Genomic DNA, 27,294 nt, shown 5'->3' on the forward strand with positions numbered 1-27,294 from the left:
TGCCTCCTCCCCTGCCCCCCTTCTCACGTGTGGCTGGTGGGTTCCGCCAATCCCTGCAGCAGGCTCTGGTCGGGCTGAGGGCACGCTGGAGGTGCGTCCAGTGCCAGCCCTGAGAGCCCTGACCCTGGGGCGGTGCCACTGCAGTGACACAGAGCGGCAGCGCTGGCCCTCACCAGGATGCGATGGCTGGTGCCACCCTCGCTGCTCTGCAGGGCCTCTCTGAGCCCAAAGTGAGCAGCACACAGGGCAGATGCAGCTCAGCACGGCTTGCTGGGGAGGAGGGCACCCAGGAGCTGCTGCCGTGTGTTCGTCTCTCCAGCCTGGCACAGCTGGAGCTCAGGGCTCGCCTGCAGAACCCACCTGGGCAGCCTGCTGCACACACTGGGATGAAAACTGTGGTGAAACAAACCTCAGAAACAATACTTTATGGGAGTCACAGATAAAGGGACAAGTACTAAAGTACAGACATTAGCAAACGCTAATTTACATGGGCTGTGCTCAGTTCATAAATAATGGTGTGCAAGGACCTGCACGGCCAGGTCAGAGCACTGGCAAAGCTCCTCGGCAGCACTGGTCTCTGCAGGTTACAAGGGGTGTGTCAGGGTCCGTCCTAAGGAACAGATGTCCTGATGGTTCGTGGGAGTGATCTCACGGGGCAAAAACCAACACGGTACAAGGGGGTTTGCAGTGATAATCAAATCAAATGCAGTTTTATTGAAATAACCACAGCAAAAATGCGATAGAGGGATTAAGGGAGAGAAAAAGAGAGAGAAAGAAAGAGGAGAGACAGAGGCAAGGAGAGAGGATATAGCTACCAACGCAGAGACGGAGTCCTTTGGTGCAGTCCAGCCGAGGGTCCGCCTGTTGCGCTGGGGAGATCTCAAAGGCTCTGGCTAACTCAGAGGCTTTTATTACTGAAAATTGTGAGGGGGGGGAACAGATACAATAGGGAACAGATGTAACAGGTAGTCCATGTTCTCAGCAGTGAATGAGAGCCATTGTTTTCTTGCTCCAGTGGTCACAGTCTGCAGGCAAACATCTCGCTTCGGTCAGCTTGCCTCCCCACACACCTCCCCCGGGCTGGGGATCTCAGTCCCAGTCCTTGGAAGGAGCAGAGGGGCCTTTCAGGAGTTTCATGTCTCAGTCCTTGATGGAAAAGCTTCTCACATCTCCGTCTGTCTGTCATGGTGGTTGTAAAACAGGTGAGGGTCTTTGGTGGGAGACCACCTGAGACTCAGGAGAAGTCCAGCCAGGCTGAGAGCTGGGACAGCTTCCAGAGCTGCTATTGTTGCAAACGGGGCACGGTGCTGCCTTCTTAGCATGCAGCAAACACTCCTGTGGAAACAACAGCTTAACACTGAGCTTTCAGCTCTCAGGGCCCGTGGCGTGTGACTTTTCTCCTTCAGAGCCAGAGATTCCAGACAGGGGGGGTCTTCTCTTCAGTGGGTTCCCAATGACAATTGTGAGGCAGAGGAGGGAAAATTTGGACAGACTCTCACAGGGTGGTATTTAAAGCTGCCTGGATGCCACTCTGTTTAATGTAACATTAAAACAGTGAAATAGTCTTATGAACTACAGCTCTACTGAGCCAAGTTCTGCCTCCATCTAGATGAAATTCATTCATGCAATCAAAAGCAGAATCTGTTCCCTAATCTTTTTTAAATTAAAGATTGAATTTAGAGCCTAAGGTCTAAGCTTGGTTTGATAGGAAATGCTTGTACCAGGTATTTTCAGGCTGAAGCCCAATATTGACTGCATGATCTGAAGCAAGTCAGCTACAGAAGAATGATCCACACCCTTGCAGGAATTTCAACCAGAACTGCTTGATAATCTTCAGATGTCCCTTCAGAAATCTGCTTTTAACTTCAGCACTTGCTGCCTTCCAGCTCCAAGAACTTTATACAGTCCAAAGCAGTGACTTCAATGGATTTTGATGAGCCAGTAAGATTTGCAGTTAAGTAAGGCATAACTCCTGATGTCACTTGATTGAAGTAACACACCTGTTTGAACAAAAGGAAATGAAACTTACTTGGAATGGATTGCAAGCAAGCCATTTTTTTGCAGAGCCTGGATGAGTACCATAGCTTTCATGGATGTGAATAGAAGCCCACAGTGCTTGTGAACCTGAAGGCAATAATTTGCAAAAAGCATGCCTTTTTACAGCACCCCAGTGATCTGGTTTCCTCTCTGCTCCCAGGCCCTCCAGCATCTGCAGGTAAATGTACAGAGCAGTGCAGCAAGAAACACTTGTGTATAACATATCAAATATGTGTGCTCTGTGAGCAAACCTGCTGCCCCAAAAAAGGAACTGCAGCCACCAAGCGCTGCTGGAAGTTTCCAGAAATGTGTTTTCTTAAATGGGAAAGTTTTAGCCTTCCCATGGCAAAGAAGATTGGCCATGGGTCCAGAGATGGGAATCAGATTGTGTGATTCCTGGCATATGAAAGTGCAAGCAATGAATTTAATTTGAACTAATTCCTTGGCCTCTGTAGTCAGTGGAAAGACAGACACACCGCCAGAGGCCAGTGCAATGCACATCCTCTAGGGGTGTGCTTTAGAAGCCTGCAGGGGTCGGGGTTCAGGGCTCATTTCTAACAGTCAGATTGGCCAAAGCTGGGCAAGGCAGACTCCACACACACCCAGACTGAACTCCTTTTCTGGAGGTATTTGGCTGCTCCCTCTGCAGCCTCAGCTCAGGCGAGGTGACGGCCCCAGGGCAGGGGGCACAGCTGGGCCCTGCAGGGTTACTCACAGTGCAGGAGCTGCTGCCGGTGCTGTGGATCTGGAAGCCAGCACAGAGGATTTCACTCCTCGAGTACTCTGGGCGTGGGGGCATCGCCCTGTGGATTACCGACCTCACTGCCACGGTGTAGGGCATCCTGCGGGGCGGGGACAAGCATCACTGGCACCGTGATATTTTCTGAAAAGTCCCTTCACCAGGATTTCTTCTCCTGGGAAGATGAGAAGCCTCAGTTTCACCATGTCTTGCTCCTCTGGAATGTAGTTGGAGATTGTTTATCCAAACATGTGAATTGTTTTTAATTAATGACCACTCACCATCAGCTGTGTTAGACTCCAAGTCAATCACGAGCTTTCATTATCATTCTTGTCTAGCCTTCTGATGTATCCTTTCTCTTTTTTTAGTATAGTTTTAGTATAGCATTTCCTTTAATATATCATCATAAAATAATCGATCAGCCTTCTGAGAACATGGAGTCAATTCTCATCTCTCACCTCGTCCTGGGGACCTCACAACACCACACATCTCACCCTTCCTCTTGTTGAAAACGTTCATGGGAGTGACAACAACACATCTTTTTCACAGGAGGGCAGAGGAGCTCGGGTGTTTTGCACGATCCTGGCTCAAAGCTGGGCCCCTGCTGAGCCTCAGTGAGGCTCCACACAGAGCCCAGTGCGGGAGACCTCTGTGGCAGCCAGAGAACAATTCCCCACCTTTTCTTTTTAATTTACCCTGCTCTCCTCAGCTCATGTTTACTGCATCAGGGAACAACCCTTACCCAGAGGCTTCACAGTGTGGCCACAGTAAAGGTATCCACACTCATTCAATCCCCTCATGCAGGGGGAAGGCAAGCACAATACAGAGTGCTGCCTTTTAGGGCTAACTGGAAGAATCACTGAATGGGAAAAAGAAACAGAATAGAGAAAGGTAAGACAGACCAAAACGTTCCATTTGCCCATGTTTCACTGTGTAAGAACAAAAAGAGATCTAATAAAAATAATAAAACTTTGAAAAGCAGGAAATGTTAAACTGAGCAAGGGACTAGGCAGAATTTACAGATACAATAAATGTGTGAGGTGTCAAGAAGTTCCTTGACTAAATAAAAACTCTGTAATTGCGTGAAATGGGAGTACAAAGTCACTTCAAACAAAGAACAAATAAACTCCCAGCTAGGTGCTTCAGCATACTGACATGCTCTCTGGGACATGAGTTTTTTTCTCCATTTGCCCTTTTGAAATTCTGGCCTATTTGTCCTCCTGGTAGACCACTCCCAAAGAGTCCCTGTCAGGGAATCAATACTGGACTATGCTAAAAACTTGTGATGATCTGTATTTATTTCATTGCACCTTCACATTGCACAGCAAATCTGGCTGTACAAACTCAGGCATCAACCAAGGAATCTCGCTCCTTAGAAAGCAAAATGCCCTTTTGTCACCCAGTGACAGCTCAAGGTGACAGCACCCCAGACTGCGTCCCCAAAGTGCTCAGAGTGAAAATCAGAGCCATACTCACTGTGGCTGGCAGGGCTCCCTTAGGGATACCAGAACCACAAAATCCTGGGGCTGGCAGCCTGCCGTGGGGCCAGAGATGATGTGGTAAATCTTTTCCCTCTCACTCACATCCTGCAGGACCTCACACGCCCTGTGAAGACATTGAGCACACACCTCAGGCCCTGTGTGTGCAACTGCAGCTCCTCCAACACACTCAGTGCAAACAGGCTCATCCTGACACTGCACCCTTCGTTTTCATGTTCCAGCAGCAAGGCGGAGAGAGTGAAACATTTAGGTTTTCTGCAACACCTCATCGGCAGGATTTCTTTAGGTTTTGTTTGTTACAAGCTGTAAATTCAGTACAGTTTGTAGATTTTCAAATGTCCCCAAAGTTCCACTTCCACCCTCAGGTAAAAATCTGTCAGGATGGAATAACTAACTGAAAATGCTTCACCATATCAAATAAGTACAATTTCAATTCAACTGTCTCTAATCACTATTCTACACCATAAAAGATAAATAAAAAACCTCAAACACCTTTTAGAGCCATTCCAAAACTTGTTTCAAACCGTACAAACTTTCAAACATGTTATTTTTTGAAAATACGAAGGACCCCATTACTTGATTTCTCACTTTGACTGTGAAATTGAGCATCAGTGTCTCCAACAGCACAAACATGAAGGAGTCCAGCTTTTCCCTAATTTTTAAAGCTAGCATGCACAATATGTCCACCTCAGTTCTTACTTTAAACTTTTTCTTTTTTTACTAGTTTTGGGTTTTTGTTCAAAAACTTTTAACATACACCTGCCTAGGACTGGAGCAGTGCTTATTTAAGAAAAAGATGACCTCTGTCCTATCCCTTCCTTTGAATGATACAGAGCATTCAATTCTTTTGAAAAATACAGTGCACTCTGTATTTTGGAATCAGACTAAGCACAAACCAAATTTTACTTCTACACTACAAAAAAACCAAACCCCATATTTTGACTAATCAATGTTTGATGCCAAACTCTTAAAACACTTTGTTCCTAAGGGGCAGGGCCTCACAGGAGTGTCTGTGACAGAGGAGAGGAGAGGTCAGGGGGCTCAGAGCCCCAGACAAGGACAGGTGTAGTAGGAGTCCCTGTAAAATATCTGGATTGTGTAAATGGCTGTGCCCCAGTCCTAGTTGTTCTAAATGAGCCACAGCTGTGAAGTCATTAACTGGGCAGCAGCTGTGGCTCGTGAAGGCAATGGGATAAAAGGGAGTGGGCTTTCTGGTCAGGGAGAGCCTTGGAGGAGCCCTGACTGTGAGGCAACAATGACACTGCTGAGAAGAACTGCTCACGAGGTATGGGACTCTAGAAATAATATAACAACAGCGTGAATACAACAGACAGGGTCTCACAGGTAGTGCTTGTCCCAGCGCTGGCGGAGCCTGAAGTCAGACAGCAGGGAGAAGGCCACGTGGGATGGGACCTTCACCTGCATCTCCACCTTAAAGGACAGCACATCACCCTCCTCGTGGGTCCAGATTTTCACCTGGGGGAAAAAAAATGAAGGCAGCATGTATTAGAAACAAAGAATTATTACTGTAAATGTTTAGATGCATAAGTGTTACACATTTAGGACTTCAGGCAGATTTTCTCAGGAGTTCCTGGGAAATGCCACACGCCCTTGTCCAGGCAAATCAGCCACACCTTGGCTTAGCCCTCTTGCCCCTAGAGCAACCCTGCACGTCCCTTTCCAAAATATCCTTCTTTTTCTCCTTTGCTCTCTTCTGTGAAGCAGAGCACCCAGAACTGATGGTACTCTGCATAACTACTTAAAATCACAGTTTTGCATCTCTCATTCCCCACCTGTACTATCTTGTCTTGATTATTTTGGGTCTATTTCTATTCATAGGCCTAAACCCCAAAACAGAGAATTCAAAGGGAATAACCTGTACATCACAATGCACACACAAGAAGGGTTTGTCACCTCCCACAAACCCCATAAAATGAAAGAGGATGGGTACAACAGTGTGTTTAGAATTAGCGAATTTTACTCCCAAATTCATGTGCTTTATTGCCTCTCAAATCCTGAGAAGTTTAACAGATTTGCATTTCCAAGTGATGCAAAATTCATAAGGTTCATCATCACTTTTGAGGTTTTGTTGTTTTGGTTGTCTTTTTCTGCATCAAAAATGAGCAATCTTTTGTTTCTTCTGCATTTCTGCAACAACACAGATTTTGTATTTCTCTGGATTATCCTATCTTGGAAGAGGAAATAAACCCCAACTTAATCCAGCAAGCACCTTTCTGAAGTTAAGTTTGGTGTAAAATTAAATGCTTAAGACCTTTAAAAACCATCTACAGGAGGTCTGCATCAATATTCCTCTATGGCACAGAACAGAAATCATGTTGTTCTAGGAGTCTTCTAGACTTGAGAAATCACAAATAAAAGCAGGAGGTGCAGCTGCCAAGACACCTCTCTGCTAAGTGAACATTGGCAGGGCTGGATTATCTCTGCAGCCTTACAAGCCTTGTGGCTTTGTGTCAAAGACACAAAGAATGCCATTTTTTACCTTCAAAAACTGTCAAGTCAGCTTGGGGTCATTCCAGTTGCAGGGAAAAGGGAACAAACCTGCACTTTAGGATCATTCGCCCTCGTGCAGTCCCTCTCCAGACTTCTGGTACCTCCCCCTTTAGGTACTGGGAGGTGCTTCAAGGTCTCCCCAAAGCCTCCTCTTCCCCAGGAGGAACAACCCCAGTTGTTGTCTCTGCCTGTCTCCAGGAGCTATTTCAAGCTTGCTTTTCCCAGCTCTAAATACAAATACAGAGTTGCCTGCTGCTTATTTGGCACAGCAGTGTTTACTGAAATATTTAACCACTGGAACAACCTACACACGGCACTGGCAGCTTTGCCATCATTGGAATTCCTTACGATTTGTATCTGCTCTTACTTAAGTATCCTATTGTCTACATGCAAGAGTCACTAAGCAATGTTCCATAGCCTGCAATGCACAGGAGGTCAGAGTAAAATACTGAAAAAGTCATTTATTGTCCCCAAACACCTCTGGATTGACATGATCTGGAAGTAAACTGCCAGTCACTAACCACATTTCAGAAACTCAGCCCTGGCAGATGCCAGATGTCTCTCCATTTTCTGGAAAACATGCACTGCAACAGGGTTAACACCCTGTTTTCCCTTGCCCGTCTCCTGCTTTTCCTAGCAGCGTCCTCCTCTGCTAGAACTGGTTTACACAGGTGTCCTCACTGATTTTGGGTTTATAACAACCCTTCACAAACAGGGAGGTGCTCTGCTTTCAGATTTCTGTAATTTCTTTTCTGCACTTACATCATCCAGAGTCTTGGTTATGTCCCACCCTGGTTTTCCTGCCAGAAGTGTCAGCGCAGCCACATTTTTGTAATTCAAGTACGCCTGAAACACAAGACACGTGTCTGTAAATGGAGGGGTAAGGGTACATTTCACTGAACATTGCAGAAATGAGGTGCTCTTTTTCCCCATCGTTATGCTTCAACTGCAAACAAATGTTTATTCTCCTTGTAAGGGAAAACACACTTCAGTAGTTTCTGAATTAAAACACTTCCAGTGGCTTCCTGATGCACTCACATGGCTGTTGGCAAAACAATCTTAATTAAAGGACAACAAAACACTATTTTCAGCTTCTCCAGTTATAAAGCTGTGAAGAGCAACTTTGACCACCAGGGAGACAATACAGATAACCTCTCAGACCGCCGAATTAATGGTTTTGTCCATCTTCCTCTTAAGCAATTAGAATCTACTCGAAAATTAACCTCTTCTTTGCTACCAAGCTGGGTCCATCTCGGCAATTGTTTTTCACAGCAGGCTCACAAGCAAAGAAAATGCAAATATAGCCATTCTTTGTGCTTGGCTACAGTGGATGGAGTTCTCATTTAACCACTCCATAAAGAGAACACAGCCTCAGAGTGTTTATGACAGGTTTTGATTTCACAGGAAATAAATCTTAACCAAGCGATTTTTATCATTGTGTGCATATTTACATTTGTTGCTCTGCATTAAAAAAAAAAAAAAAAAAAAAAGGGAAAAGAAGCTGCTTTAGCTACAAAAACTGGACACTGAAACAACATTTAATTTATTTATAAATCCACCTAAATTCATCATTCACTACAGGACACGGACACAGTCAGTGGCCCATCATGTCCAAACCAGAGACACTTGGTGCAGGGAATCTGGGAATGAAAATTATTTCCCCTATCTTTCCATTAAGCTATTCCAATGTTCATCTCTCTGGTGCTATCTCTCCCCCCACTTTTAGCACTTACTAAATGGTTTCCAATTTTTCAGACATTCTGTGGCTGGATAAAGACAAAAACCAAAACCCCAAACTACTTCCTCCACAGGAGAATTCAGCTTTTATAACAGCTGGGGATACTGAGGGATAAATCTGCAGGAGACCTTAAGGGACCACTTGTATGCACGCGTTTTAAAGACTATTTTATATCCTTCTATTGAACTCACTCTTAGATCAGTAGTGAACCATCTACTCCCTCTTTTCAAAAGAGACATTTCACTGTGTTACACATCCATCCATTCCTCACGACTACCACAAAACTTCCGAGGGTCCACCTGTACTGCCACAGCCTGAACAGTTGCTTCACACACCCCAAAAGGTTCACAAATACAGCTTTTTATGCACCTACAGATTACCTTGTTTCTCTCCTCCCACACATCAGAGGGCTTGTCTGCTCTGGCGAATACGATGCACATACTAAAACATAATTAAAAAGAGACACAGTAGCATAAACTGGTTCTTTACACATCTGTGGATGCTAGGAAAAATCACTTTCTATAGGTTTAAGTGTCTTCTAAATACAGGTACTTTATCAAGTTTTGGTTTGCAATAACTGCTTTTTCTTTCCAAGAAAGACAGTGAAACACAATAACCTCCAGAGCAAACAAGTTTTGAGACAAGAATTTCTAACGATTTCAGTGCCATTGAAACAAAATTATTTGCAAATGTATGCCATGTAACAGTCATATATATGTTAAGGGGAGTTCAATTACTTTATTTAGAGGATTAAGAAATTAAGTTTTCAAAATCAAGACCTGCCAGTGACCCAGCTATACCTGTTGAGCAGAATCCTCTTCCTGGCAATAGCTCCATAGTACCTCCTCACACCAACCTGCAGGAAAAGTCAACCAGAGAGCAACAAATCTCATTATTTTAGAACAAAGCCTGAAAAAAAACCAACTAAAAATTATTTATTCCAGATGGGCAAATGCCAGAGCAAAAATACAAGCAAATAAAGAGTCATTGTGCAATGGCCTTTCTACACGCTAACCCAGAAAACTAGTGGTTTACTTTTTGCCTAAGCAACATTCTCTGAAATTTGAAAAAAACCAATGGGACAGAAGAGTTGTATTATTGCAGCATCCTCCAGGTGCTCTTTGGTCCTAAAGCAGTTGCAGCTGGGCAGTGCACCACACATTCTGCTCTTTCTAAACGTGCCACCCACCAAATAAACTATTAACCTAATTTATCATCATCTGGTGTTCAAAGCACAAAGGGAAATTGTATTTTTCGAAGTCAGTTTCTCCTCTTGGACAGACTGCAGTGGGCAGTAGTAAATTTACTGCCCCAGTGAGTACATGAGACACCTTGATTAATTTGTCTAGTTCCCATCCTATAAAAAATAAGGTCTCTGATGTTAAAAAATAATTTCATTTCTGCCTACACTGGCTCTCTAAAATTCTTGTAACTGGAGCAGGAAGATTAGTGACAGGTGTTAACACAGCAAATAATTCAACAATAGCAGTCAAACTGCTTCAAGTGCTTCACGAACCACTTTCAGGGAAACATGAACTGAGATCTCCATGTCAAAGCGACTGGAAAGCCCACCCACGTCATGGGATTTGATTCCCACAGACTTCTTTATTCACTCTATTTCTCACCTTTGTTAAGGGTTTATAAAAATAACTATTCACTGAATACTTATAAATTTCATCTACAGTCAGTGGAACTTGCACAAGAAACAGACAAGTGGAAAAATCTCCTAACACATCAGATTCTTCTTCTCTGTGGTTCTCTCCATCAACCACGGAGCCTCTCACTTTTGGAAGACTAAAGCTGACAATAACAAAGCTCTCACCCGAGGGCAAGCGCTTCATTTGGAGCTTTTCTCTCCAGCAAGAAGATGCACTGCAGTGCCCTGCTTGGTCCTTGCTTCCCCAGCAAGGCTGTGGTGCCACCCCGCTGCTGAGAGCTCACCTGAGTAGCGGGCCTGACCCTGGGGAAGGCGAGTGGCTCCCCTCTGTCATCCAAGGCAGAGAAAGTGAGGAATGCGCTGCAGATGTGCCGCGGCTGCTCCTGGATCCACTGCCCACAGCTGTGAGCCTCCACACGGACACCAACCTCCACACTGCAAGGACAGCTTAAATACTTCACTGAGCTGCTGCCAGTGGGGCAGAATCAGCCCTGAGACATTCTGGAGAGGACTGCAGTGCCTGCAGGTGTGCAGGAAGCCTGACTCAAATACCGTCTGTAGCATAGCAAATCAATTACTCAATCTGGACAGGCACACCTTTGAAATAAAATAAACGATGGCAGTAGCTAAATAGTGTTACCAAAAATAAGCAATAAATAGAATGCAGTCTGTCAATAAATGCCAAGATGGGAAGATCCTGGCAAGAAGCTGGAATCTTCTCAAGAGTCAAATCTCTGGGAGCAACTCAGCCCTTGAAAATCCCTGATTTTCAGAGGAATATCTATTGTGTGAATTTGCAGGAGTGGGATTTGGTGACAAATGATCTTTAAACTGAAAGTCAGAGAATATTTTTTTTAAAAAAACTACCACTGATAAAAGTGAAACCAAAAAAAAAGGGCACATATAGGAAGTTACAGATACAGATACATGCCTCCAAGTCCCACATGAAAAATAATTAATTGACTAATGAAAATCCTGCTGATGAAACGTGAAACACACAGTGCTGGAGATGCCCAGGGAGAGGAGAGATGAGGAGCCTCACCTGCTGTGGAAAGTGTTGTTGACAATGGCATTGAAGACCAGGCGGTCACCCACAAAGGACGGCCCCCAGAATCTGAACCTGTGAACGGCCTTCAGGATGGGGTGAGAGCGACACAGGCGGCTGGAACAGAAACACAGAGAGAGACAGACCGAAACACAGCTGTGCTAAAATCACAGCCAGCGTGACCGACCACAGAAACAGGGCTTGCAGGACCTGGAAGGTCACTAAATTACACTGATCTACTCCATGCTAGCACGGTCAGCTCCAAGAGCATGTAACTCGAGCTTCAACCATCATGATACCACTTATGCCATGCTGTTACATTTCCAGCACGTTTTAGAAACGCCAATTAATCCTCACTGCTTGAGACTGCCCTCTCTCAAAGCCAGACCACGAATCCCTTACCTACAGCGTAACCGCTTACCTCACAGTTTCATTGCTTTCTGCAGGACTGCATGGGGAGCAGGCCCCTGAGCAGTGTAAAAATGCCAGACCTTAAGGCCTTTAAACAATTAAAGAAAACCTGAACAGAAGGCTGAGCACCAGGCACAGTGTCCAAGCAATGCCATGTCAAGTTATCTAGTCTTAATATTAGTACTTTTCGTTTGGTTTTAGATGCTTTCTGCTAGTATGATATGAAATGAGAATTAAAAAACCGTCACATGGCTACCAGATGCAGTCTGAGGGAAAAGAATATTGTTTCCAAGCTCTCTGGAGCAGGCAAAAATCAGGTTTCTTCATCAGTTCTGCATGTATTCAAAGCCCCTCACTTTCCACTGGGAAGTCTGCGCATCACAGGAAGAGGGGACAATTTACAATATATGACATTTATTTTTGGCAACACATTGCTCTCAGTAAGGAGCCCACGTGCACATCTAGGATAGACTGTTCCATGGTGAGGTTTCCTAAATTTCAAAATACAGTTTTGTAGCACTTCTAGCTTTTAACTCAACTGCACTTTGAAAACTAATGTACCGGTATTTTTAAATGCACACAATTATCTGCAGCTAATTAACTGACTGGTACATCTCTTCAATAGTCTAATACATTGGAATTACTTTGTAATTAAATTAAAATAATTTGCTCCTCTGATTTAAAATGCTAAGCGTTGATTTTATTTACAATGTTCACTCTAAAGATGCAAACACAATAATGATGAGGAGAGGAGCAAGCCAGAAATCAGGCTTAAATATTAATTTCTTTCCTGGAAAAGTACACCCTGAATGCTTTTATTGAAAATGTAAGGAATAAGAAAGGATCCATCAAGTTCAAGCTAGTATTACTAATATTCAAATGGTCTTATTGCTATCTGCACAATTTTATGCATTGACCAAAAAGAGGTGGTGGGGAAGTGAGAAGAAGAGTGAGTAACCTTTAAAATGCCCTTAGAATTTTATTTTTTCAGGCTTATCCCTCCTCTCCTGTTCCTCCATCACAGTTTGTGGCCATAGAAACTCTTACCTGGCACCTTCAGAGGTAGGGTCTGAGTGGCCTCACAAAAGGTTCATAGTGAGAGTAGTTACTTCTCAAGCAAAAACTACAACATCTCTGCTTTCAACCAGCCTCTGACACCAGCTATTACTCCTGAAATTCTCAACATGAGTAATCATGTTTGACATTAATTAGTTCAAAGAAAATTTGTCCAGTACTCCATTTGCTGACGTCTCCCTTCCTTTTTTAAATCTAAATGTGACTCCCACAAGGTAAAACTCATCAGATGAAAACAGGTAAATATTCTGAGTCATATTACGGCAAAAATCTGCAGCAGTCCCATCAAGCCACTGGAATTGCACACGGGGGTAGGGTCAGTGCACTCTGTTGTTACTAAAACAAGTTGTTCATCCAACCACTACAGAAAATCTGTTGTTATCAGTACAACCACTGGATACAAATCAAAACCATATGAATAATGAATGGAGAAGTCATTTAATTATTAAAGATAAAAAGGGAAAACATATCTAACGTCCCTGCGGTGAATTAGGTCACTCGGTATGCGAGGAGAATTCAGACTGAAACTTGAGTGCTGCTTACAGAGAAGCTTTGTGCAGTGTCCAGGAACAGGAAGGGAGACAAACAAGGGTTGGACTCCAGGGAAGAGGAATTAAGTGATTATGTGCCTGGGTCACACTGGCAGGCAGCGTCACAAAATATATTTTGTTCTCTTTACCTGAAGATGCCCGAGCTCTTTAAACTGCTAAAATTGTTGTGACTCAGAGGGACTGAAAGGCTGAAAGGTCAAGTGACTTGCTGAGGGTTATGCATCCGTTCTGTGCACACACCAACCACACAGAGCCTGTTTATGTGGATCCTTTTTCTCTGACTTATTTGTCTTCTGGCATCACGAGGATCTGCAGACTAAGTTCTGGCAGGCTGTTCCTTTTTGGATGCCACTTGATGCAGGGTGAGCATTGGTTTGATCCTGGTTAAACAACTAACTTTGTTTCTAAAGCACTGCACCAGGCACAAGGAGAGCAGGTTTCTGTTCCTGTATCCAATGTTAGCTTTCTGCAAAGATTCCCAGAAAGGTAACACAGCCTCTTTTGCCTTAGGCTCTGTATGTGTAACAGAATAATGCCTGAGTCTCAGTGGCATGGCATGCTGTGGGAGATGTACCACTTAAATAGTTCAAAGGCCTCCTGTAATGTGAGGAGGAAGACAAGTCACAGAGGCCTGGGTCTGTATTCTTCATAAAATAAATCCCTGTGAAACCTTGAACGTTAAAAGCACATCCACTTAGAACCACATGCAGAGACAATGCTGTAGGAAAGTACCTTGCTGAAATGCTTGCCACTGTCTGCATCCAAGCCATGATCTGGCCACCAAAAGTGTTCCCATGATGGTTTGCATGAGGAGGCAGGACAAGCTCAGTGCTCTGTACGTGGGTATGCTCAGCTGAAACTGCATCTTTATCTTCACAAGGATCTGAAACAGAGCAGCAATGCATCAATGAATGCTTTCAGAAGGAAGCACACCCGGTGAAGAGAGCAGCTTGTTCAGACTCAGCAAAAAGACGACAAACAGAAAGGCACAGAAGAGCCTTGTGGTTTGCAAGGGAAGCAATAAGAAGCTGGACGTTTTCTCTGTTCTCCCAGGAGCTGCTACTGCCAGCCCTCAGTGCATGCCCACATCCCTGTGTCAGGGGCAGTTCTGTGTCATTTTTGTCAGGGGCAGTTCCCGTGTCAGGGGCAGTTGTGTGTACCTCTGTCCAGGGCAGTTTCTGTGGCAGGAGCAGTTCTGTGTCCCTGTGTCTGGGGCAGTTCCTGTGTCCTTCTGTCAGGAGCAGTTCTGTGTCACTCTGTCTGGGGCAGTTCCCATGTTAGGAGCAGTTCTGTGTCACTCTGTCCGGGGCAGTTCCTGTGGCAGGAGCAGTTGTGTGTCACTCTGTCCGGGGCAGTTCCCGTGTCAGGGGCAGTTGTGTGTCACTCTGTCCGGGGCAGTTCCTGTGTCAGGAGCAGTTGTGTGTCACTCTGTCTGGGGCAGTTCCTGTGTCAGGAGCAGTTGTGTGTCACTCTGTCCGGGGCAGTTCCTGTGGCAGGGGCAGTTCTGTGTCACTCTGTCCGGGGCAGTTTCTGTGGCAGGAGCAGTTGTGTGTCACTCTGTCCGGGGCAGTTTCTGTGTCACTCTGTCCGGGGCAGTTCCTGTGGCAGGGGCAGTTCTGTGTACCTCTGTCCGGGGCAGTTCCCGTGTCAGGGGCAGTTGTGTGTACCTCTGTCCGGGGCAGTTCCTGTGTCAGGAGCAGTTCTGTGTCACTCTGTCTGGGGCAGTTCCTGTGTCAGGAGCAGTTGTGTGTCACTCTGTCTGGGGCAGTTCCTGTGGCAGGGGCAGTTGTGTGTCACTCTGTCCGGGGCAGTTCCTGTGTCAGGAGCAGTTCTGTGTCACTCTGTCCGGGGCAGTTCCTGTGGCAGGGGCAGTTCTGTGTCACTCTGTCCGGGGCAGTTCCTGTGGCAGGGGCAGTTCTGTGTCACTCTGTCCGGGGCAGTTCCTGTGGCAGGGGCAGTTCTGTGTCACTCTGTCCGGGGCAGGTCCTGCAGGGGAGCAGCAGCTGAAGCCCCAGCGTGTGCTGGCTGTCAGGGGCTGTCAGAGCAGTTCAGCACCAACTCAAATGTCTGTCAAAGACTCTGCACTGTGTTTGATGGGCACCTATACAGGTGTGTTGAATTAAGACTAGAGCAGGACTTGATTATTTCACCTTCTTACAAACCTTTAATTGCCTGAGACAACACCTGCGCGAAATGACTGAAATGAGGATCTGAATCGCCTTGTATTACCCGAACAATTCTGAGGTCACTTTCAAGTGTTCAGCCTTGCATCCTCACGCTAATCTCAATTCTTCTCGGTGGTGTTTCACAGGAGAAGATTTAGGCATGAGATTACATCAAGTAATTTTAAAAGTGCCTATCTGTGCTCGGAGCTGCTTGACCTGAATTGTACTTTTGACTTGTGGCATAATTAGCTAACTTTGTGATTATGTAAGTGTGTGGACACATATGACTAACTTGTACTTTGGACCTACTCAAGGTGTTCCCTAAGATCCACTCGTCAAACAAACCTCACTTTCAGGGTATGATTTGTACATATGCTGCTCCCTAGCAGCCTTTACACACAATGTTCTCTCCTCTCTTCTCCCACTCTGCTTGTTCTGTCTCCTTAAGGAGGTTAATTAGTGCTACAATATATAATATCCTTCAAAGAAATTTCCAGGAAAGGCAGTGGAGACAAAACCCATCAACCTCTGATTTGTCACTCAGGTTATTAAACTGCAACCCTGTGAGACAGTTACCATGAAGACAAATAGCTTGTTTTCTTGTACCAAACATGACTCTTCAGTTCTACGAAGTCTTACTAAATTGTTAAGGTTAGATTTTTGTTTATAACAGGTTTAATCTCTCCTCAGTAAAACCACATAATGCCTGTTACTTATACATGGAGCTACAGCTCAGATTTTCCAAATACCAGCATATTTTCCTAACTGCTCTGAGTAATTTCTTTTGTGAGGGAACACAACAACTTACAAGCACAACTTCCTTTAAGAACAGAAATTACTACCATAAATAACGAGGAACCTGTTTCTTTGTTCAGTTCTCCTAACTTTTTTACCTGTTTTGACCTCCACATAGTGAAACTTCTGCTTGCTGGGAATCATCTCAGGGCATAAACATAGTTCTTACTTTCCTTTCTGGCAAAGACATGGCCATAAGCCTGAATGAATGTCCTGCTTCTGTCCACATCACAACTAGTGTCACAGAAGTTTATTTACTGCTGTAAACCTGTGAAACCTCACACACAGAACCACATGAAGATCTGCATTTCACACCTATTTAATGCACACCCGGCCTTCAACCCTGTGTTTTTACATCTGGACTTTCTGAGAGACAAAGAAATAGCACTCTGTTAGAGTAACTGCCTAACACACCTCTGGCACCTCTACCCACAAATCTGGCACAGACTTTTCTACCTGACACCACAACCCCAAGGAGATGTTTTGCCTGCTTTTTTCCTTCCTTCCAGCTGCTCATAACTGTTTGTTCCACCTTCTGTGCTGAGTAGGAAACTCACCTTCCTTACTGCTCTCCTGCATCACCTTCTGAAAGACCTCCAAATAGCCCCTACGGATTATGCTCCTCTCCAGAGCCAGCAAGTACTCCAGGTGCTCTTCTGGAGACTGAAGCTCTATGGGTTTTAACTCGATCTGTGCAAATGGAGAGGAAAAAATACAACAATTCTGAATGTCACAATTGTAACAAAGCGCACTGTGAAGTTAAAATGCCATCAGCATTTTCTACAGCTTTTTCCTATCAGCTGTCCAAGATGACCAGTTTAATAATACAACTAACATGGGGTATAAAGTTCAAGAGATTCTGCATTATCCTTTCAGAATCATTCATTAAAACTCAATGACAAAGTGCTTTTAGCTTCTAAATACAAACATCCATGACAACACACAGTGTTGAAGACAGTTCTCATTTAAGAAAAAAAACAAATAAAAAAGACAGGAAAAGATGAACTTCATATGAAGGTTTGAGGATAGAATTTTGGAACCAGAAAATAAATACAGTTGCACTGGTCAGTGGTGTCAGTGCAAATTCCTGTGTATTTCAGTTCAATGACAAACTGCATCCAAAGCAAATGCAGTAACGTAAAGAAAATTACTACATTTGGATAATTACACCACAGGTGACACTGAACAATCACCTGTGAGATTTGTCTAGAAGGCCTAGCCTCAGAAGCATTAAAATAATGCACAAAGCAGTGCACCACAGACAAATTCAACATTTTGTGTCTTGCAGTGCAGCCACTAATATTTCTCAGCCTTTGACTCTTCCCTCTAACCCTCTTCCAGATTCGCTGCCTCCTTTCCAGCCCTTTTCAAGAGCTTCCTAGATTCTCCCATGTGGCCCAGTTAAAATATTAAGAGGGTGGTTATACTGACATTCTCTCTGTTCAACCTTAGAAACAGTTGTTCAGAAAAGTGGATTTGAAAAAAATATTCTTCAATGTCTCTGAGATTTTAGTTTGTCATGGAATTTGAACTGGACTCTCAAACTCCCTCTGGGACATTCCTGTCTTAAGCCTAATCTTAGTTAATCATCACCAATTTAATCCTGAATTAATCTCCCCAGAAATTTGGGCAAAAGGTGAACAGGTTTATGTTATGAGTATGATATCAAAGTAGGAACAAACAATTCTTACTTGATAACATTTTAGTGCTATCAGAAATTTAGCCATTAGCCTTTCAGAGACAAGAGCTGGGCTTTAGTTTTAGCAGAACTGCTCCAGTCTGTTTCTTTTCCAAACTGTGGCACATCCTCACAGAAGAGAGAGCAGTAGTGATTGGATGTATTAATTGCTCATGGGATGACTGCCAATCTCCAGTGGATGTTTAACAGCCAGATGTGCTGTCATAACACATGCAGTCAGACAGGAAAGGCAGATCCATGATGTCACATTAAAGAAAGCAGAATTTTAAATGCAAAGGGAGTTTTTTTTTAGGAGAGTCTGAGGAGTGTCTGGCCTTCCCTACAAGAAAATTCTAAAAAGATTGTGCCTGTCTGGCACAGTGATGTGAAGGCCAACAGTACCATGACTGATTTCCAAACACTGGGGAGAAGAAACAGCCCTGGTGTGAAAACCAATCAACATAAATGGCAAAGAACCAACTTAGATTGGAAGTGAGCTTAAAAATAATGTCTTCTGTCTGAACAACCTCCCCAAGAGGGGAAGTAAAAGATAAAAGAGCCCACTCTGCAATGAACTTCTGAAAAGGACAGAGACTCACAAGGATCTCCCTGTCACAGCTTGCCTCCATCAATACTGCAGCCCTCAAAGACCTCACTTCTATAACGAACAAATGTGCAAGGGGAAATAGAAATAATAATAATAGCAATAATAGCTATTGCAATCATACTGTTGTTATATTATTTCTAGAGCCTGTACCTTCTGAGCAGTTCTCCTCACACACAGCTCCTCTCAGCACTGCTGCTCCTTGTGGCCTCATCAGGGCTCTTCCAAGACCCCCAACCCACCCCCTTTTACCCCAGGTGCCTTCACGAGCCACAGCTGCTGCCCAGCCAAGGACTCCACAGCTGTGGCTCATTTAGAATAACCAGGACTGGGGCAAGGCCACTTATACAGTACAGAGATTTTACAGGGACTCCTACTACAGACAGCAGCAACAACAACCTAACCATTTCAGAGAAACAAATTAGAAATAAATCCCCAGACTCCATCTTAAAAAGTCTGAACTTAATGCTTTTTTCCTATCACTGATCAGCATAAACAGTGCTTCTGCTATGTTACACGACCAGAAAAGGTGGGTTATTTCACAGAAACTCAGTCACTCCAAGCTTAGGAGAAAGCAGGAAAAATACCTTTCCACCACCAACTGGTTTGGCCTCATACGTTGCATATGCCACACTCACAATCTTTTCAGCATTAGTCAAAACATCCTGTACTGTCACCTTGATGCCAACCTACGAGGAAGAAGGTGGTGGAAGAAGGAGACAAAAGAAGTATTTACATCATAGTCAACTGATTTGAGACAATACAGTGCAGTTTTTATCAGTCCTTACACCTAAAGCATAAAGGTAAAAAACCTGCTCTAATCACTAATACATATCTGGTGATCACAATATTCAGTCAACTCTGAAAGGATTTTTAGTACCACAACTTTTATGTTTGTCACTTGTAGGGTAAAATTACAAAACCAGGAAAGACACTTAAATGTAGTTTTATGGATATTATCTTCCATTTTCTTCTGTGGCACTCAGAGCCCCCATCTGAATGAGTTTCTAAGGTCTGTACGTGCAAAAAAGGTGTGTTTAGGGGTGCAAAGCAAAATGAAACACTTGCACGTGAAACACTGGATTCGATCCTGTGGCATAGGCCTGACACACACCAAAATTCTGATTTTTTCTAATTTTTAGAAACTTTTGGAATACATTACCTGTGAGATGCATCACTCCCATTAATAATAATGGGATTTGGACACAGGCACAATGCACAAAAAGCACCCCCAAAGTTCAGTTCTGATTTGGAGTGATCAGGCAAGGCATTGCATACTGCCTGCAGTATGAAGATTAAGATCATGTGTACACCTGAGATACGTACATTTGTATCAAAAGTTTCAAAAATGCTTTGAACTTCACCTGTTCTGTGGATCTGGCCTGGACCAACACCACCTCTCCCATCCTGCCCACTCCACCTGCCAAAGGCTTCAATTCTTTGGGGCCCAGCTGCTATCTGCCACGGATTATTTCACAGGAACACACAACTGCAGCACTCTGAAAGCAGTGCCATTGGGCAGCGTTATTGTTCAGATATCTGCAGATATCTGGAGCAAATAAACCTGGAGCCACGCTGTGCTCCTCTGCTGCTCCCAACTCTGCTCTATTCCTTCAATAGCTTTAGAAAAGAGAGTGCTGATCTCTTACCTCCATGAGGGTTTGGAATTCTCTGTTCACCTTTGTTCTGATGGCAATAATTTGTCCAACCCTGTTAAGAAGAGTAAGACCTTATAGCAGGCAAACATGCAGCTTTATAAGGGCTTGAGTCTGCCTCTCTGTGTACTCCTAAAAGTGGTGAAGAACATCTCATAAATCAGCCTGTGTCTTCCACACTGCACTGAGAATTCACTGAAAAAAAGTGAATTTTTCACTGAGTTCAATTCAACACTGTTATTCTCCAGTCAGACTTGGTCAATAAAATTAGAGCCACTGCACAACCTTAATGGCAACATTGCTTCTCTCTGCCGGTGTCTGAATGGCAGCAGGTGTGCTCAGGCACAGCCAGGAGTTCTGGCTTTGCTCACAAGCACATCCTGCAGAAATCACGGAGTACATACAGCTGCAGGAGCACTCAGACACACTCCACAAGCACCCCTGGCACACAGGGGCGTGCACATGAGTAGATAACTCCAGGGAAAAAGTGCTCTTGGAAGGGGGAAAGAATTCATGTTCCAAGTCTGGGCCAAGAACAGGACTGCTTGTCCCTTCTGTGCTAACCTCATCCCTCTGAAAACCACTCTTCCCCATTTACCTACACAAACAACTAAACAGAATTTTTACCTTATTATCTAGTACAAATTCTTGAGATTCTGGAGTACTAACTAGACAATTATCTAATGTGATTTCAATATATTATACATTATTTTACTATATTTTAATTTTTTATTATATTATTGATTTTATTATTTGTTACCTTTTAAATTCTCCTTATTATGTCATCAAAACAAACTTAAATGAGGAGGTATTTTCTTTCCTCCTGGAATTCCTAAAGCACCTGCTCCGTGTTGCAAACAGGAGCAAACCCTGTTTCCAAACCCCTCAAATCCCAGCCCTGAGCAGTGCTGAGAGGGTGGCAGGAAGGCAGCTTGCCCTCGAGTTTTCCCAGTGAGCAGGAAGTAAAAGGACACAGTGTGCAGGGTAAGCCAGAGGCACGGCCAGAACAGAAGGGTGTCAGGCCACTGCCTCCAGGGAATGCAAACTGAGCTACAAATGCTAAAGAGCAGCCCTGGGGCCGGAAAAGTGGAATTAATGACAGCCAAGACTGAAGTAAAATGTAACTCAGAGCACTTGGGTACTGACTGAACATTCACAGCAAAGCATTTTGTACATTTACTACCCCAGTTGTTTTACTACTACTACTACTACTATTATTATTATTATTATTATGAAGAAGAAGAAGAAGAAGGGAGAAAGAAGAAGAAGAAGAATAGTGGAGCCCTGGAAAAAGTTACAGATAGAATCTCAAATGTTAAGCTTTGTGTTTTCCCAGATCAACTGCACCTGCGTAAGGAGTATGATAAATTATATAATTGTTAATTAAATATAACCATTATATAACCATAAGAAGAATAATGAGAAACTATGTTGGAAATTCAGAGGGGGACTAAATCTATGTGTACAATAGAACAATGTCAGTCTAATAATTAACATGAAAGTTACATAGCGATACAATATAAAATATGATGATTTCGGATGTATGGTCGGAGTCAGATTTGGGTTGAATATACTCTGGCACCCAGAGCTCTTAATAAAAAGCACCACATATAATCCCCCGTGATTATGTGTTTCTGAACGCTAACAATAATAATCATAACAGTCGTTGCTTACTAATTTAAATGACTCAAGCTGGGACATTTAAAGGTAAAGGCTTACTTAAATCGCTTCTTCCACTGCAGCAGTGGGATGGGAAATGGGAAATGGGAAACAGGAAACCTGCTCTTCCAGAGGACCTGACCAAACAACAAACTAGACAGTGATTTTCTTTGTCTTGTTCTCACCCAAGAACACCCCAGGTGGAATCCTTTGGGTGCACAGGGCAGGGGAAATGGTCAGTGCAACGAACCAAGGCCAGCTGCAGGTGCACAGCCCTCATTAGCTTCTGCAGGAGACGCTCAGAAGCAGTTTTTGCATTATTTATTGCAAAGAAAAGCACAACTCTTAAGGCAATTGTTCCCAACTGCACAGCTAAGGGAGCCACCAGCTCCCTCCCAGATAGGAGAGTGGTCAAAGCTACAGATTTGCAGGGGCAGAAGTCACACAACACCACACTTCCACTTAAAACTATCAGAAATTTACCAGAATGAAGTGACTATCATTCACAGACAGAAGACTAACAACATTTAAATAAATGCAATTTAAAATCAGAGGTATCAATTTAAAATCAGCAGTTCAGTAATACACTGAACTGCTGTGTATTACAGGAAGATGGAGAGGTTATCATGGTATAAAGATAAGTTTTGAACTATATAGATGTGTGACAATTTCTCTTTACATAATAAACACAGAAGACTTAACCCCTGCAGAAGATTTAGTCACCTGGTTTAGGTAAATAAACCTTCCAGTAAGCCACTTACTTAAAAACTATTTTATTAATTTACCAGAGAGAGAAGCAAGAGCTCTTTTATTTATGCAAGATGTTTGTATAATGAACTAGATGTGGCAAAATTTAGGAAATTGCACAGTAAACTACATGAAGGATGTTAGGGATGACCTGGCAGAGAAAAATAATTTCTTAAATAATTTCTTTCACAGTTACAAGATTGGTACCTGAAATTCTTATTACAAATGGAACATTGGTATTACAAGTGAGAGAAGAAATAGAAATATTCAGAAACAAATTTGCAAGGAAAAGTATTTTCATCACATTCCAGAAGCTCTGTTCTGCTGTCATGGAACAAGACAGAAAAGTGCTCAGAAGCTACTAACTGAACTATTACACCTGAAAGGGAAACATTACCCTAACTTTGATTAGTTTTCACAAACAGGATTTTCTCCTAAGGACAAAATTAAAAACACAGAGCAAATCAAGACAAGACAAACACTTCAATATTGTGAAACAGACCAAGAAATTCTCTTTTGAGTTCCAGATTTGGTGTGATCACTTTCTCTTCTTTGTCACTGGCTTTAGTTCTTACTCTCATGGGCACTGCCCTAACAGTCTCAAGTCTGAGTGGATGCTTATTTTACACTTATGAACAGTTTTTAACTGCCACCAGCCAGTGTTGCTGTTTTCACAGCCACAAAAGCTGCATGTGCACTGCCCCCTGCAACCAGGCCTATCCCATCTAACCTCTGCTTAATCCTAGATTGCCCTGTGTGAAGCCACACTAAACCCAGAAAGTAATGGCTTTAGCTTTCTGTAAAGGTATGGGTAAGGAATAAAGGGCCTATTTCCTCTTACAGTGTCTTTTATCCCACTGAAAACCATGAGAAATGGTAAAACAAGTTCAGTCCCGTGTTATCTTGTAGACTCAGTTAATTCAGTGCTCAGTGAATGTAAAACATTTATCTTGTTTATAAAATAGCTGAAAGAGAAAGATGTTAGGAAGTGAACCGAAAGAGTCCTTGCAGCAATAAAAACACTGATAACAGTAAGTTTTATAGGTAGCATTGCTTATTTAACAGAGATAAGCAGTGGCCTGCAGCCATCCCCCAGAGCCAGAGACCACTGGGCCATCAGTTTCTCACCAGGCATCCCAACTGCCAGGTGAAGTTAACAAGAGTTTATTTCTGCCCTGTGAGATGGATCTGCTCTCTGCGTGGGTCAGGCTATCACAGGTAGAAAAGAGCAGTTTTGAGACCCAGCCCTGTGGCTGTGGTGAGTCCACGGGTCTGCTGTCTCCCATTTCATAATGCCTCAGTTTATCTCTGCCAAGGAAGAGCCTGCAGAAGGGAAACATCTGAGTGTTGTCAGCCGGTTTGTACCTGGCAGCCTCTTCAAACTGAATGTCATCCATGGACGCTGTCACGCAGGACACCCCAGCATGTTTCTCAGCTGCAGAAGAGACACAGGGACACACAGTTATCACTCTGCACTGCAGCAGCCACTCCCCCTGCGCTGGTGCCTGACAGGCAGGGCCTGCACGCAGCAGGGCCCTCTGCTTCCTGTGAGGGACCAATGCAACTCTGCAGGGCGCCCCTTTGGAAAAAAGAGAAGCTAAATAAGACTAAAGTTTACATTTTTTGTAATGATTCTGTTCTAAAGGGTGTTTGTATTGATGGGTAACATCAGGAGATGAGAGTAGATGATAGTGACTAACTTACTCAGTTAGAAAACTTCCACCGAAGGTCTTTCTCTAAAAATGAACATTCTGGTAAGAGAGCCTTAACAAGCATTTTGAATGACAGAAAGAGTCACAAAGAGTCACAGAAAGCTCATCATTCTCCCTCCAAACAATATGTCAAGAGCATCAGCTAGGGCAATCCATGGGGAAGTTTTATGTCAGCAGAGGATTCTGAGATACAGAAGAAAAACCTACTTATTAGTAAGTAAAAACCGTGGCCGATTAGTGCAGTCACAACAGTGGAAAGCACTGTCCTTATTGCTGCAACAAAAATGCAGGAATTAAATAAAAACAAAGACAAACAAGATTTAGAAAATTCAAAACCAGAATTCACCTGCTGTAAAATATTTTCACCTACACATGAACTGTTAGTCATCTCCCGTCGCAGACATCTTTTCATTAAAATCTTATCTTAGGATTTTCTCGTGCTGAAGCTGAGAAGTTTCAGCAACAAATGTAAACAATGCTTATCTGCTGCTGTGGAATGCAACAGGTGGATCCATGATTAGTCTCCTGTGGATGTTTGGATTTACTGACCACTCACAGCAGAGCTGCTCTCGCTCTCTGCTGGGACACAGATCTTTGTTATTCATTCTTTTCTCTTCTTATCTTAGCTAGCCTTCTGAGAACTTTTCTCTCTATTCTTTTAGTACAGTTATAATGCAGTATATATATAATAAAATAATAAATCAAGCCTTCTGATCATGGAATCAACATTCTCATCTCTCTCTCACCCTCAAAACCCTTGTGACCACCGTCACAATCTCCCTGGGGTACCTTTGGCTGTGAAAAAGTAAACATGCTTTTGTATTAATCATGAAAGCTAATCTGGAAAGGGTAAACATCTTATTTACTGTTAATATTTAATCACCTGATAGTTAAGTTTTACAGCAAGTTAATATGATGTATTATTTATTTGACCATAGCACCTGGGGTTTCCAGGGACGATTGTTCCAAAAGGCAGATCTGCAATGTACTAGGAGTGCATAAACACAGAGAACCTCTGCTCCAAAGTCCTGAGTGTCAGAGGCAAGAGAGAGGGAGCCTGGAAAACAGCACTGCACGACAGGCAAGAGCTCTCACTCCCCAGCAGCCCCGTATTTTTAGTGAGCATCACATGAGGAGCTCAGAGAAATCAGAGCTTTCATATCAAAATCTGAACACCCCCATCTGAAAATACGAGGGGAAAGCACAGCCCCTGCTCAAAAAATCCCTTCTGAGGGTTAAAAGACTGAGGGGCTGGAATGGAATCCATTTAGTCCAATCCTCTGCCAAGGCAGTGGCACCTTTCCTTCTTTTTGGCACACAAGTGCCAATAATCTTAAATTAGTACTTTCCTTCCTTCTCTTGCTTATCTCTTACCACCTCTTTTCTTCCCTTCTGCTGCTCCTTTTTAAAATTCTCCTCATCCTCACATTCCCACCACCTTCCTCACTCTCCCGTGCCATCTGACGCCTCACCCTCCTGGTGTCTGTTCCCAACTGGACCCCAAATCTCCTGGGCTCCTCCAGAGAGACGTGGAGCTCCAGCATACCAGAATGACTGCGGGACTGGAGCATCCTCCTCTCGAGGGAAGCTGGGTCTGCTCAGCCTCGGGAAGAGATGAGTGAGAGGGTCCTTCATCCCTTCATCCCTTTGGCACATGCACAAATGTCCAAAAAAGGTGTCAGAGCATGGATCAGGCTCTGCTTGGTGGTGCACAGCAATGCGACATGAGGCAAGGGGCAGAAAATGATGCCCTGGAAGTTCCATCTGAACACGGAGCTGTGTCAGGGCGGACATGAGGGAAAGATTCTTCCCCAGAGGGTGGGGGGGGGGGGGGCACTGAACAGGCTCTGCCAGAGCTCCAGGAGGGTTTGGAGAGCGCTCCAGGGATGCCCAGGGTGGGATTGTTGGGGTGTGTGTGCCGGGCTGAGGTGGGACTGGGTGATCCTGTCCCAGCTCAGGGGATTCGGGGATTCTATGATGACCTTTTTCAGAGAACACTGAACACACTGCCCATAGAGGGTGTGGAGCGGAGCTCACCCGTCCCGTCCCGGCAGTGTCTGTACGATCCCGTGTCCCGGGCTCTGAGGCGGGACAGGAGCGCTGCTCTGACCACTCTGGCCCCTTCCACCCTGCCCGGTGCAACCTCCAAAGCCCTCTCTCCCTTCCACGGGCTGACACCTTCCCTCCCCCAGGGCTGGGGCTGTCCCCTCCCGTTCCCGGGCTGGCCGGGGCCGGGCCCCGCTGGCCGTACCTGCAAGGCAGGCGGCGGCGTCCATCCATCGCAGCAGCGGCCCCGCGCCCAGCTCCCCGCGGGGCCCGGAGTCGGCCGGCAGCACGGTCCGGCACATGCACACAGCCATGGGGGAACGCTGCCCGCTCCGCCCGGCACCGCGGCCAGAACCCGCTGCCTCCGCCGCCCCTCAGGGGCGGAATCGCCTCCGCTGACCTCCCGCGGAGCCGGGACGGGCTGAGGGGAAAGGGCGCCTGGGGTCAGGGGAAAGAGAGCCCGGGCTGAGGGGAGAGGGAGCCCGGAGTGAGGGGAAACAGAGCCCAGGCTGAGGGGAAAGGGAGCCCGGGCTGAGGAGAAAGGGAGCCCGGAGTGAGGGGAAACAGAGCCGGGGCTGAGGGGAAAGGGAGCCCCGAGTGAGGGGAAAGGGAGCCCGCGGTCAGGGGAAAGAGAGCCCGGGCTGAGGGGAGAGGGAGCCCGGAGTGAGGGGAAAGAGAGCCCGGGCTGAGGGGAGAGGGAGCCCGGAGTGAGGGGAAACAGAGCCCGGGCTGAGGGGAAAGGGAGCCCGGGCTGAGGAGAAAGGGAGCCCGGAGTGAGGGGAAACAGAGCCGGGGCTGAGGGGAAAGGGAGCCCCGAGTGAGGGGAAAGGGAGCCCGGGGTCAGGGGAAAGAGAGCCCGGGCTGAGGGGAGAGGGAGCCCGGAGTGAGGGGAAACAGAGCCCGGGCTGAGGAGAAAGGGAGTCCGGGGTCAGGGGAAAGAGAGCCCGGGATGAGGAGAAAGGGAGCCCGGA

At 44.9% G+C, this 27,294-nt stretch overlaps 1 protein-coding gene across 1 annotated transcript; it reads right to left on the bottom strand.

Moving 5' to 3' along the window:
* Positions 1 to 1,865: 1,865 nt before the first annotated feature.
* On the bottom strand, positions 1,866 to 26,637 carry ACOT12 (acyl-CoA thioesterase 12). The gene is made up of 15 exons (XM_054287620.1): positions 26,529 to 26,637; positions 23,931 to 24,000; positions 20,154 to 20,214; positions 19,092 to 19,193; positions 16,780 to 16,912; positions 13,995 to 14,145; positions 11,224 to 11,343; positions 10,466 to 10,616; positions 9,325 to 9,380; positions 8,905 to 8,965; positions 7,549 to 7,632; positions 5,618 to 5,751; positions 4,253 to 4,381; positions 2,753 to 2,879; positions 1,866 to 2,000 (listed from the first exon to the last, which is right to left on the bottom strand). Exons 1-15 carry the CDS (start codon positions 26,635 to 26,637, stop codon positions 1,866 to 1,868), a joined length of 1,623 nt encoding a protein of 540 aa, XP_054143595.1.
* Between the last annotated feature and the right edge of the window lie 657 nt (positions 26,638 to 27,294).

Source organism: Melozone crissalis, unplaced genomic scaffold, assembly GCF_028551555.1.
Source record: "Melozone crissalis strain CALT ecotype California unplaced genomic scaffold, PUWL_Pcris_2 ptg000060l_1, whole genome shotgun sequence".
Taxonomy (NCBI): domain Eukaryota; kingdom Metazoa; phylum Chordata; class Aves; order Passeriformes; family Passerellidae; genus Melozone; species Melozone crissalis.